At 37.0% G+C, this 13061-nt stretch overlaps 1 protein-coding gene across 1 annotated transcript in view; it reads right to left on the bottom strand.

The window, feature by feature from the left end:
• LOC132405255 (uncharacterized) overlaps positions 1-13061 on the bottom strand; it is a 103727-nt gene that overhangs the window by 65402 nt on the left and 25264 nt on the right. The window contains exon 7 of the mRNA XM_059989939.1: positions 4393-4451. Coding sequence (XP_059845922.1) covers positions 4393-4451 — 59 coding nt within the window. The remainder of the gene's footprint in view (positions 1-4392; positions 4452-13061) is intronic.

Below are 13061 nucleotides of genomic sequence, written 5' to 3'. Positions count from 1 at the left end.
AAGTGAACTCCACTACCATGTGGTGTCACAGATCTGAAATACAGCTAAAGGAGGGGGTAATTATGTTGCATGTAGGAATCAGGAAGGAAATAAGCATGGAACATAGAACAGTTCAGTACAGTACAGGCTCCCCTCCCACCACCCCACAACTGGGTTCTCCAGGATCAATCTAACCTTTCCTTCAATACTACCATATTGTCAAAGGAGCAGACTTGATGGGCCAAATGGCCTGATTCTGCTCCTATGTCTCAAGGTCTTATGGTTCCAGGGAGAAGGCATGAGATTTGGGTTGTGAAGGATAACAAACCAGATATGATGCAGACTAGATGGGCTGAATGGTCTAATTTTGCTCCTGCATCATATGGTCATAAAAGAGCATCTGATTTACTAGTGCTATAAAGCAGGGCAATCTAATCTCTTCATTTAACCAATATATGACTCAGGAAGGACCCACATGAAAGTCATCACTTCACTATCCACCAATTAACTCTGTCTGTTCCGGACTGCCTACTTCAGATGCAGGAGAATTCTCTGTTCCCACATTGGCCTCACTAACTACCTCAGAGCCTACAAAACCAGACAAGAAGCAAGGCGACTTCAGTAGATAGGGAAGATAAATTCAGTGTATCCAAAATGAAAAACTACCACATTGTCAGAAAAAGACATGTGATTCACTAACACTTAAAGGCCCTCCGTTGGTCCGTTGACCATGAAGGTTGCCTGCCAGCTGTCTACATGATATGCAATCCAGTATGCAAACAAGCCAAGGCAGTACAATATGGAGAGCAAGCTGTTGCCCAAGCAGTAGGATCCCCCTCTCCACATGGCTGATTAATGCAAAGGAATGGCAAAGACTGATACAGTTTGGCACCAGCTGCAGCACAAGAGTTGCCAGTCCTCATTGAACTCAACATAGGACTGCCTTAGGGACACCAACTCCATATTTTTTCTTGGGGTTTACTCCTGAAGTCTTCTCCATGAGTGGGTATGCAGACTAATAGTGACTAACACCCTAAAGGTAAGAGAATCTGATCTCCGTATTTCACCCACTCTGGAAGATACAACATCAAAATGGTCGATACCCAGCTGCCTTCTGGAAAGGTCTAGCACGATAGGCAAAGTACGTTCACAGACCACTTTATTAGGTCCACCAGTACTGCTTGTTAATGCAGATATTTAATCAGTGAATCATGTGACAGCAACTCAATGCATAAAAGCATGCAGACAAGTTCAGGAGGTCCAGTTGTTGTTCAGTCCAAATATCAGAATGGGGAAGAAATATTATCTAAGGGACTTTGACCATGGAATGATTGTTAGTGCCGAATGTGGTGGTTTGAGCTGCTGATCTCCGAGGATTTTCACACACAACATTCACTAGAGTTTGCAGAGAATGATGTGATAAACATAAAAATCTAGGGAGCAACAGTTCTGTGGGCAGAAATGACTTGTTAATGAGAGAGGTCAGAGGAGAATGGGCAGACTTGTTGAAGATGACAGTAACTTAAATAACCACGCCTTAGAACAGTGGTGCGCAAAAGAACATCTCTGAATGCACAACACATGGAACCTCCTGTCCCTAATAAAGTGTCCATTGAGTATATATTACCCTTGCCATCAATGACATTTTTTGTGAAATAAAAATTGTGTGAAATGCTAGGAGTTGACTGTCAGATCAGATAGTCATAGGGAAAACATAGGATAATTCAGAAATTAGTGATTTGCCTCAGTTGGGGGGGGGGGGTGATGAATGTAAGATTTTCTGGGCAATTGAGGAGATAAAATACACTAAAATGTCTATGTCCTCCATAAAAAATCCTAATTTCGCTTAAAACAAATGAAGCTGCAGAACAGAATTCATCCCTAATAGGAACAAACTAAGTACAATTTGTGTGCATTATCAAATTAAATTTTCTATTATCTCATTTGTCAGCAAGCTTGTATTCATTTTCCTGTCCTGAAGAAGGGTCTTGGCCCAAAACATTGTCTGTTTGTTCACTTCCAGAGATGCTGCCTGACCTGCTGAATTCTTCCAGCATTTTGTGTGTGATGCTTTGAATTCATCTTGCTTGCCAGCAATATATTTTCGTCACAGACTGTTTGCACTGTTTTGCTTAATAGTATCCCCATGGAGTGATTTAATCTATCTATGATCACATGGATCTCAACTTGAATAGCTAAGCCTTTATGCCTTACAGTCTTTTTCAGGTCACACACTTGATCTCTTCACCTCATTCTGGTGATATAATGAAAGCAATCTGTAATGTGGCTATTAGTCTGAGAATGCTTTTAAATTGTTAAGCTTTGTAATAGAGAATCTAAATAATGTATTAATGTATAAAGCTAGCTGGAGTGAAATCGGTAATGTTTCTTTAAAATTAACATTTTTAATGTTTATAATGTTTCTGTGCTCCTCACTAATATAAAGAAAGTTCACTGATAGAAAACAGATGTTGCCAATTATCTTACTCCTTAGTAAACATTGACTGCAAAGTAGCAGGGGTCAGGACCGGAAAGCAGCATTTCCTGGTCCTAAAGGCACAGTGATAAAATAATAATGGTCCAAATAGAGACCACACACAGAAAGGAACTCATATTTAGGCAGATGGTATTGATAATGCCAGTTATTAAAGAGTGGTATTCATATGCCTTAAGTTTCACTGTATAAACATTTACTCTTTGAGTGCTTATCCTGAGTAATAAAACGGCGGTGATATGGACTTTTAGAAGAAAACGAGATAGGCTCTTGACGTGAATATTCACTAGAAGTGAATATACAGTAATGTACAAAGGGAATGGTAGTGACTGCAATGGGCCAACAAGGAGCTGGCAGGAACTTGCTCTTGCCCAATGCCTTCTCTGAATAATGAATCTCTGATTTTATGAATAAAGCTAGAAAGTACACATATGCCTTTTAATTTAGTGTTGGGAAGCAAGGACACCTATCCTGATGTCATTTTCACTTAATGTCGACCTAGTTTCTAGCCAGAGCTATGGTGGGAGGGGTTTGGATTAATCTAAGCAAATTTCTTCATTATTCCCTATAATAAGAACTTTTAGCCTATTGTAATAACCGTTAACTGAAATCAACTCACCTTATACAAATGTGCAAATGTAACCCATTCCTTTTTGGCTTACTTGTCTGATACCCCTTTGCAGACTGGAATGTTTATCGGAATTAGTTACAGGCATCAACACCTAACCTTATGCCACCTTCACTTGATGTCTACCTACTTTCCAGCTGTGGGTACTGGAAGGTATTCTAATTGCATTTTCTCCCTCACTCCCTGGAACAGGAACTCTTAAACCTCTTGTACTAATTCTTAACTACACTTTAACTAAAATCAACTCAGCTCGCACTAGTAGAGAAATTGAACCCAATGCTTCTTGGTTTACCTGACTGTCACTGCTTCTCAGCCTGGACTAGTTACTGGACAGTAAGCCCACAGGATGCTGATCAACTTTCCCTCTAATTTTCTTTTTTTTACCACGCATTGGCCTGAGCAAGAAATTTTTACATGGCCTGGAAACTGTGTGGCACATTATATAAAAGAAAATACCAGCTGCGCGGCAACAAAGGCAATATGATGTGGGAGCATTTCAGTTACTGCGTGGCCATGCACCCATGCAGCTCAGAGGGAAGAGTGCTACTGGTGATCAAATAGAATTAATTAAAAACTGTTATAATATTTAGGGTATTTAATTTCAGTTAATTCAGTCGGCATGGCAATAAAAATGAGTTTGGCTAATGATATCCTTAAAACATCTGGATTTCCCTAAGACTGTGGCTAGTTCATTAAAACCCTTAATAGAATCAAATCTGCTATCCTTAACTAGTCTGGGATAAAAATAATTCCAGATCCTTGGCAATGTAGCTGACTTCAAATGCCCTGTGAAGTGGCCAGGCAAGCTACATAGCTCAAAAATAATTAGGGATTTGCGATTAAATTTGCTTTCGATTGCAATGACCACATCCTGCTAATTAATGAAAGAAAACTCTACAGCCTATTGTTAAAGTGATGTTGAGTTATTGATGGTTTAAAGAAGCAGCCAAATATTTGAAGAGATCAGTGAATTTACCAGCACTGCCCATACAAGAACTTATGGAATATTTAGTAGGGGTCATTATTATTAGGGAACTCAAGCAGTACCTACAAATATGAAGCAAAAAACAAACTGATTGAGCAAATCAGTAGATCAAGCAGCAGCAATGGAGCAATCTATGGTTGATGTGTTGAGCAACATTTTCCCTCCATGAAAACTGCTGAACCTACTGACGTCACTTCTGTTCTTTTATTCTGCTCTGGGTTCCAGTATCTGCCATCCATATGATACTTGGAAAAAACACACACACAAAGCTAGTACCAGATAAATAAATAGATGATTAACACGTACCTGTTTAGCTCTGCTCTGTGGGTCTGTGAGAAACGCCAATCAGTATTTGGTTGTTTCACCTACAAAACAAAGAAGGCACCACTTAAAATACATGATATTTTACTTAAATTTTAACATATCAATCAATTAGACCTCATTGAAAACCTCCCTTGAAGGCAACTTCAAGGACAGAATTTTGTTCTCATAGCAGTCCACTGGTGCTTGTATGAAAATAAATTATGAAACACACCTTTTAAAATATGTAGAGAAATACACAGATTAGTGTCACTTTGGACCAATAATCTCATGGCAATGATTGCCTTTAGTAAGAAAATATATATATAATGTAGAAAGATATATTTCTAATACTGTATTTTTCAATGAATATATTTCACTGACATGCTCAGACAATCATGAATATTTTTTGCCTCAACCAATGAAGGTAGAAATTAACTCCATAACTGTCCCTACTGATACTTGTCTCACTCACTGTTATAAATAACTTGCATTAAAACTTTTATCTACTGTTCCTCATTTATGACTCTTCAACTGCCTTAAGTAGGCTTGCTTTATTCTCTCTGTCCTACGCTTTAAATATTCCAAACACTTTTATCATGCTCCTCCTGCAAATGCATGATTCCTATTGTACACAAGTATGATAAATTTCCTTTTACCATGCAGAATCTGAGTCATTCTGCCTTCTACAGTGATTCCAAGGTCAACACACTTTAGGAAGTTGATAGACTGGAGAAACAGAAGTTCTCTTTGGAACAGGGATAAAGGGGAATCTGACAGAAGTATTTAAAATCATGATGGACTCAGATGAAGTGGCAAGACAAAAATAACTGCATTGGTTGTAGAGTCAAAAACCATGTGACATTGATTGAACAAAATTGATAAAAGAACCCGGGTGACAGAAAAGAAAAGACTTAATTAGCAATTATCTGTAATGCACTTCTAAGCGAGCTGTAAGACAGACACAATCGCAGCATTCAGAAGAAATCTGAATAAGTACTTGAAAGGAAATGATTTTCCAGGTTATTGGGAAAGTATAAGGGAATGGGATTGGCTCAATAGTTTTTGCAGGCAGCTAGCAAGGATTCAGTAAGTTGAATGGCTTCCTTCCATGCTACATTATATGATTCTGTCATTCAATTTAGTCTGCAATAGACATTCAACCAAGAATGCATTATTATATAAACCTATTATGTTTACATTTTATTTATGCTTTACACCTTTAATAATTCATGAAATATGACACTTTGATATTGAATAAATGTTCTACAATAGATTTGATGGTGATAATGATTAGTTATAGAATAAAAGTCTGTCATAAATGATGAGTGTGACATGTTGACTTGCATACTTTGCCTTACATAGCCAGATCAGTGCTTCCTGTGTTTTATGGTTTTCAATTATAAACAGATTTTTTTCAAAAAGTCTTTCATATTTTAGGGAGTAAACATAATTCCTTAACTTCACATATCCACTGTCCTAAATTGTAAGCATTGACTGCTTCCATAACTAAATAGGTCATAATAACAGCAATTAAAAACTAAAAAGTATCCATGTTGTCTTAAAGCAGGCAATATTCCAAACAATCCTTAGTTATTCTTGCCTATTGAAAACTAAAAATGTAAAAGGAGTTATTATGATTTTGGCTGGCCAGCCAGAGGTTAGTTACATCAGCACTGGACTTTGAGGTGGATGGCCTTGAGTTTAAATCTGGCCGGGTCCCAACCTGGGCAGCAGCAATACCTACGCAGAAGAAAGGCCTGGCAATCTACTTCTGCATCTTGCCTCGAAAATCCTATGGACAACTACACTATCCATAGGGTCTTCATGAGTCAATGACAATTTGATGGTCCTCAAGAAGAAGACTGATGGCTGGTGGAAGTTATGTGACCAATAATTAAGTTGGGACAGGGAATGTATTTCCTTAATTTATGCTATATTCCATTAAAAACACTTAATAGTAGAATTCATTTTCTGAAAAGATTTTATGCATTGCTGGGGAATGAATTAAGAAATTGGACAGAAGCCCAAAAAATTCCCAGATGAACGAAATTGCAGGGGTATGATTAAAAAAGAATAGCCTCCAGCATGAGTTGTGAAGAAATTAACAGCAAGTTGACATTTTCACACCAGAAAGTACAAGACATACATTTCTTCAACTTAGTGCACTGAAACTGAGAGAATGTGTTTTAGGAACAGCTTTTATCCCTCCACTATCTGACAATGAACCACACCATGACTACCATCTCACTATTTTTCTATATTTTTGCATTACATATTTAATCATGTGTGTGTGTGTGTGTGTGTGTGTGTGTGTGTGTTTGTGTGTGTGTGTGCACCCTTAACTCCTGGTGGAGTCATTGGGGCGCCATCATGACAAGCTTTTTGCACCAATCTTTTTTGGTGATTGCTCATCATACGGCCCATCCCTCTCCAGGTTTTTTTTGCTAGCTCAACACCAACCCAGGCACAGATGGAGAGCATGCGAGGGAGCCGGCCGGATTCGAACTCTGGACTTCTCACTCCAAAGTCCAGCGCTGATGCCACCATGCCGCCAGCCGGCTGTTTAATTGTATGCATGTAAGTATATATATATATATATATATATTTATATACATACACACACACATATAAATACACACACACACACACATATATATATATAGATAGATAGATATATTTCTTATTGTAATTTATGGTATTTTATGTATCACAACATATGTCAGTAATTCTCATTCTGATTCTCCCACTATATATTGAAATTTGCCTTCATCCTTAGCTGCAGCATTACAACCCAATGTCCATCAATCTTTAGTGTTACAGAAATGTATCCCTGCCTGCACAGTCAATGCATGAAGCAAGAAATACACCAAAAGATATATGTACAGTACATAATTATCAAAAGTATGTAAAATCACAGCTAATAATAAAAAAGGCTCATGAAAAAAAAACGAGGTCTTGATAGCAGGAAGATTAGCATTAAAGGAGATATGGAATTTTGGCACTACACCAACCTAGTAAGGCCATGCTTGATGTAATGTGAGAAGTTCTGGGTGTCATATCTTAGGAATGATAAATGTGCAATTGCATGTGAACAGTACAGAGTTATTTGAATATTATTTGGAAGTAAGTAAATTGAAAAGAATGACTAAGTGAGACTCTATTCCCTAAGTGGGACTTAAAAGGTTCCTTTTGCTTTGATTAAAAGAATTAAAGAGAACTAAACATGTTGAAGGAGAAGATATAATCTAAAAAAATAGCAGAATGGGTTTATGAGCACTTTTACTTGTTAAGGCTAATATAATTTTGGAATGCTTTTCTGCAAATTGGCAAATGATACTTGAATAGTTATTAGTTTAAAATGGCAGATGACTATATTTTTGCTGAACTTCAGTGTTGAAGATTTGAGCTCAAAGTATTTCGAGTAAAATGCTGATCTTATTGTTTGATAGACAAGACTGAGATTCTAGATACCTTATGCCTGATAGGAAACAGCCATTCACTATCTTCAATAGTGCACCTCATTTATGAAAAAAGAAGTTAATGCTGTCCTGAGCCAAACTGGAGTACATGTACAAAATGTGCTAAATTTGTTCTTACATTGTGCAGTAAATCCACAAAAAGGCCAAAAAAGTTACATTTATCATTACATTGAACTGCACAACCCTTTGTCTGTATTAACAGCATTTTGCAGAATTTAGCCTTAACATTTTTAGTCATCAATCTCAAACCATTATTCAATTTAATTACTTGCTACAGCATTCGAGCACCAAATAACTTTATGCATTTCTTTTTAAAGACAAAAGAGTATTAATAATACATCATTCTGCAGATGCATTATTTTGAAAGAAAGCAAACGATGCAAATCATTACAAAGGTTTTGTGATACCAACACACATCATTAAATTTAATTTAACGGCACAGAACATTTAATACTAATATATAGTGAGTTATTGGTTCGTGCATAGGAATTGTTTCACCACTCCAAACATGCATTTTCTTATTTCCCGTTGACCTTGCTGATATGACAAAAGCAACTTTCGTTGATTTGGTATGGGTTTTGGATTGATATAGACTATACATTATAATTGCTGAGCTCTGTAAAAACCCAACACATTGTTAAAACCTTCAGTCCAATTAGTAAAAATCCAATCAATACTATCCTGTGGGCACAAAATAAAATGCTATATTTTGATGCTATTGAGTAACTGTGTGACATTATCAACAACAGTATTACATTATTAGAAAAAGGAAATGATACAAAGTTTATCAAAATATTGCAAACATACTTTTAAAGCTTGTTTCTGACTTGACTAAAGATAAATGTGGACAGTAAGATGTCCTAACGTTCAATGCATTTAAGATTAAGATTCAGATGTGACTCTCACTTTGCTTTGTACTAGTTGTAGTTCAACCAGCAGTTTGAACGGGAAATGATAGGATTTACATTTTTTTTTCATATTGATATTTGGCAGGACAGGCATTCCTTTCCTAGCACTGAAAATGATCTTGAATTCAAATTTGATTGTGTGGCGGCAAGACCCAAATATGGAGTTGTGAATGGAATAGCTTTTTCAGGCATTTTGTGGATTTACCACACAATGTATGAACAGATTTAGCACATTTAGCACACGTATTCCAGCTTGGTATTTAGCACGTTTGGGCTTGTGAACAATTAGCTGCAGAACCAAATGTAAAAAAAAAGTCTTCATGATCCTAAGCATGGGAGTCGATTTTGAATAGCAACTGTAGACAGTAAATACTTCTTTTCCAATCACTTGAACCAAAATAACAAATTGGTTGTGCTGACTAACCTGCTGACTTCCTCCAGTATTCTATGTGTTGCCCTGAGTTTCCAGCATCTACCAAATCTGTTGCATTAACAAATTTATATTTTATATCAATTAATATATATAAGTATACTGAAGTTGTGGCATGAACTCCAGTATAATACCTGCAAAAGCTGTGAAAAACCAATCTTTGAGTTAATAATAATACAATTAATAAAGTACTTGGACTTTAGTATAAGCTAATTATTCTGTGCAATATAAATATCTGTCAATCATACTTCAGGTTAGCAGCTACCTATTTAAAAATATGTCTAATATATTCAGTTTTTGCTACTTTAATGATATTTAGTAATTTCATTAACTGGATTCCCATAAAGGTGAAATAAAGATGTGTTAGATAACAAAATAGAACAAACCCATGTACTGGGGCATAAAATCCTCTGAAGTAAAGCTAAAAATGTGAATGCACTAAATACAAGAGGACAAGAAGGCTAGAACAAAACATTCTGGAAGTGAGCTGTTCCCATGCACATACAAACTGCAATCACACTTTAAATATATCAATAAAGACAAAAGATCGTAAAACTGCTGGAATTCCAGAATAACACATGCAAAATGCTGGAGGAACTCAACAGGTCAAGCAGCATCTACGGAAAGGAATCAAGAGTCAACATTTTGTGCCAAGGCCCTTCATCAGGGCTCAATATTGATAAAAAATATATCAGTACCTTATAACACATTTGCTAAGTACTAATAAATGAAAATAAATAAAAGAATGGGAAGGGGATTTCAGAACATGAACTACTAGGCAGTAGGAATGTCCTAGATGACGTCCACTTTATAGTTCAAAATCGGTGGATCAGTATGCATGCTGTTGAAAGGCCTCAGAGCAGATGAGTGCAGGCGTGTTCCAGAAAAATTATTCAAATTTTGTGAGTTACCTTTTTCATTGAAGGCTGAGAACCCTATTGGAGAGTTATCAGTTTATCTTTTAATACTCTGATATAAATAATTTTGCAGCCCAATGACTGCTTTGTAATGGACTAGTTCAATTACAAGAGAGTGTATAACCTTGGTTCATTCTATTTGCAGATGACTCACTTGGATCATTATACAGAGAAGTGTGCTCCTGATGAAACAGAGCAGCACATTCAGCTATTTCGCTGATACTTCATCTCCAGATAGACAATGGTACTTAATCACTTAGATCCAAAGCATATTCTTCTTTTGTTTGTACTTCCCATGGGATTTCAAGGTTAGTTTCTATAATAAATAGAAATTTCATGCTGCTCTTGGAATTTCTTTACTTTTTATTTAGAAGCAGGACTCTATCCTCCAAATTGATTGCCTAAGTGAATTCCTCTGTGTCAGAGAAGACCAGGCAACTCTGATGTACCAAATGTTACAATAATCTTAAAGTCATAGCATCATACTGTACAAAAACGGGCCCCTCTGCCCACCACACCCATGCTGGCCTTGTTGGTTATCCATATGAATTTCAATGACATTAATCCTGCATCCTTTGCTACCTTGTCTATTCAAGTGCAAGACTGAATGTCATTTAAGCATACTGAGTATTTCTGATATATTATCACCCAGATATCAACCAGATATCCACCCAATGCATTACCAACATGAGTCCACCTGCCATCGAGGATATATATACAGAATGGTGTTGGAAAGGGCCATGGACATGCACCCTGCCCATGGACTGTTTGTCCATTTCCATCAAGGAGAAGGCTGCATCACATCTACAACAGGACCACCAGACTCAAAATCAGTTACTTTCCCCAGGCAGTCAGGCAGATCATCACCTCCAGCCACTAATTCACCCTCCCACAACCCAAACCCCCACTACTTTATCATTTTCTGTCAGTCACCTTGTGTATACACACTCCAGGGCCTAGTGTCACTTTATGGAGATACAATTAATCTATATATATAAGCTATCTTATTTTTGTTTGTTATGTGCCATGTCACATGAAATGGGCAACTGTGGTCTTGCCATGACCATGATTGTTCTTGGCAAATATTTCTAAAGAAGTGGCTTGCCATTGCCTTCTCTGAGCAGTGTCTTTAGAAGACAGGTGACCCTGACCGTTATCAGTACACTTCACAGATCATCTGCTTGGCATCAGTGGTCATATAACTAGGACTTGTGATTTGCACCAGCTGCTCATATGACCATCCACCACCTGCTCCCATGACTTCACGTGACCTTGATTCGGGAGCTAAGCAGGTGCTACACGTTGTCCAAGGGTGAGCTACAGGCTACTGGAGGGAAGGAGTATCTTATGTATTTATATTTATATTTATTGTGTATTTGTAATATTGTGTTTTTTTTCTTACTGGATTTTTTTGTGCTGCATTGGATCCGGAGTAACAATCATTTTGTTCTCTTTTACACTTGTGTACTGGAAATGACATTAAATAATCTTGAATCTCTGTAAAGAAACTTTCCCCTCTGACCCCTTTTAAAATACCCTTTCACTTTTTTGCTTTATGTTTTCAGCAAGCCTACCATGGAAAAGTATTGTGATCACCTATCCTATCTATGCCCCTTATATCTTTATCTTGCTCCATCAGGTCATCCTTCAATCACTTTCACTGCAAGGAGATAGAGTCTGTGCTTATCCAATATATCTCCATAACTAGTTCTCCAATTCAGACAATGTCCTTATGAATCTCTTAGGACTTTCTCCAGCACAACCACATACTTCCTCTCATCTGGCAGCCAGAATTGCACACAATACTTCATTACTTTTCTACAAGACTGTCCAAAATATCTGGCCTTACTCCTTCTGAAATATATATTTCCTCCAAGATAAACCCAAATTCTTCCAACTTTATTTCAGTACAATTCAAAGCCAACACAACAATTATAAATATATTAACCAGTGGCAAGACAAGTTAGATTTGAATCCAGATATAAGTGATTCCATAAACGACAATATGCATAAAAAGTTACAGAATACAAAGTACCCACTACAGTACATGTTCCATAACGATCTCACTTACTTACATAGAATTTTTAATGTAAGTATTTTAAAAACAAAAACAATTAACAACGTTTTTAAGGTTAGCTTTTACTGTGGCTTGGCTATCCAAAACACTCTTCACGAAAATAAACTAAAGCCTTGATATGTCACTCTAATGACCTTACTATCTAAATTAAATTCCAGAACATTGTTTTAATTCAGGGGTGGAATGATTCACTGACTTTAGGTGGTATTCACAAACTACTTTTGCAAACATTTTTAATTTTCTCAAACTTGATGCACTCGGACGTCCTTTCGAATAAACATAAAGTTGTTCATTATAGGTATTTCTGTTTAGTCCCCCTCTTGGTAACTGCACCACACCACCGCGTGAGTTAAATGTCTGTCAACAATAAGACTGCCTCATTTACGCGCACTGTGTAGCCGATGCAACACAACCTATGCAAAAGAAGTTCAGTTATATTTACAGTTGTGTCATCTAAGTATGACAAGAATAACTTTGGTACGTCGACCTTCGCACAGAGAAGGGTAGACGATTTTCCTTAAGGCAATTTATTTAAACCATACTGTGCACAGAAATTTTTCTATTTAATTGTTGGGATCCAGAGAATCTGAAAACATGCATAGATTAATTATTAGTTCTGGACGATTTTTGTTTTTACACAGTATGCCTCACCTCAACAGAGACAGCGCTTCTATCATTTACATCATGTGAAGTTTGTGCTATTTATTGTCACGGTAATTCCTCTGGGGAACCGGTCGCACATTGCGGTTGGATTTTTTTTGGATCTTGGGGTATATGCCGCCATCTTTATGAGGAACATACCTCGTAACAATAATTCTGGGAGAGCGGATCACGGCCAAACACTTCAACATAATTCGGGGG

The sequence above is a fragment of the Hypanus sabinus genome, chromosome 15 (genome assembly GCF_030144855.1).
Source record: "Hypanus sabinus isolate sHypSab1 chromosome 15, sHypSab1.hap1, whole genome shotgun sequence".
NCBI lineage: Eukaryota > Metazoa > Chordata > Chondrichthyes > Myliobatiformes > Dasyatidae > Hypanus > Hypanus sabinus.
The sequence above is the reverse complement of the archived record's forward strand: the minus strand, read 5'-3'. Positions and strand labels throughout refer to the sequence as shown.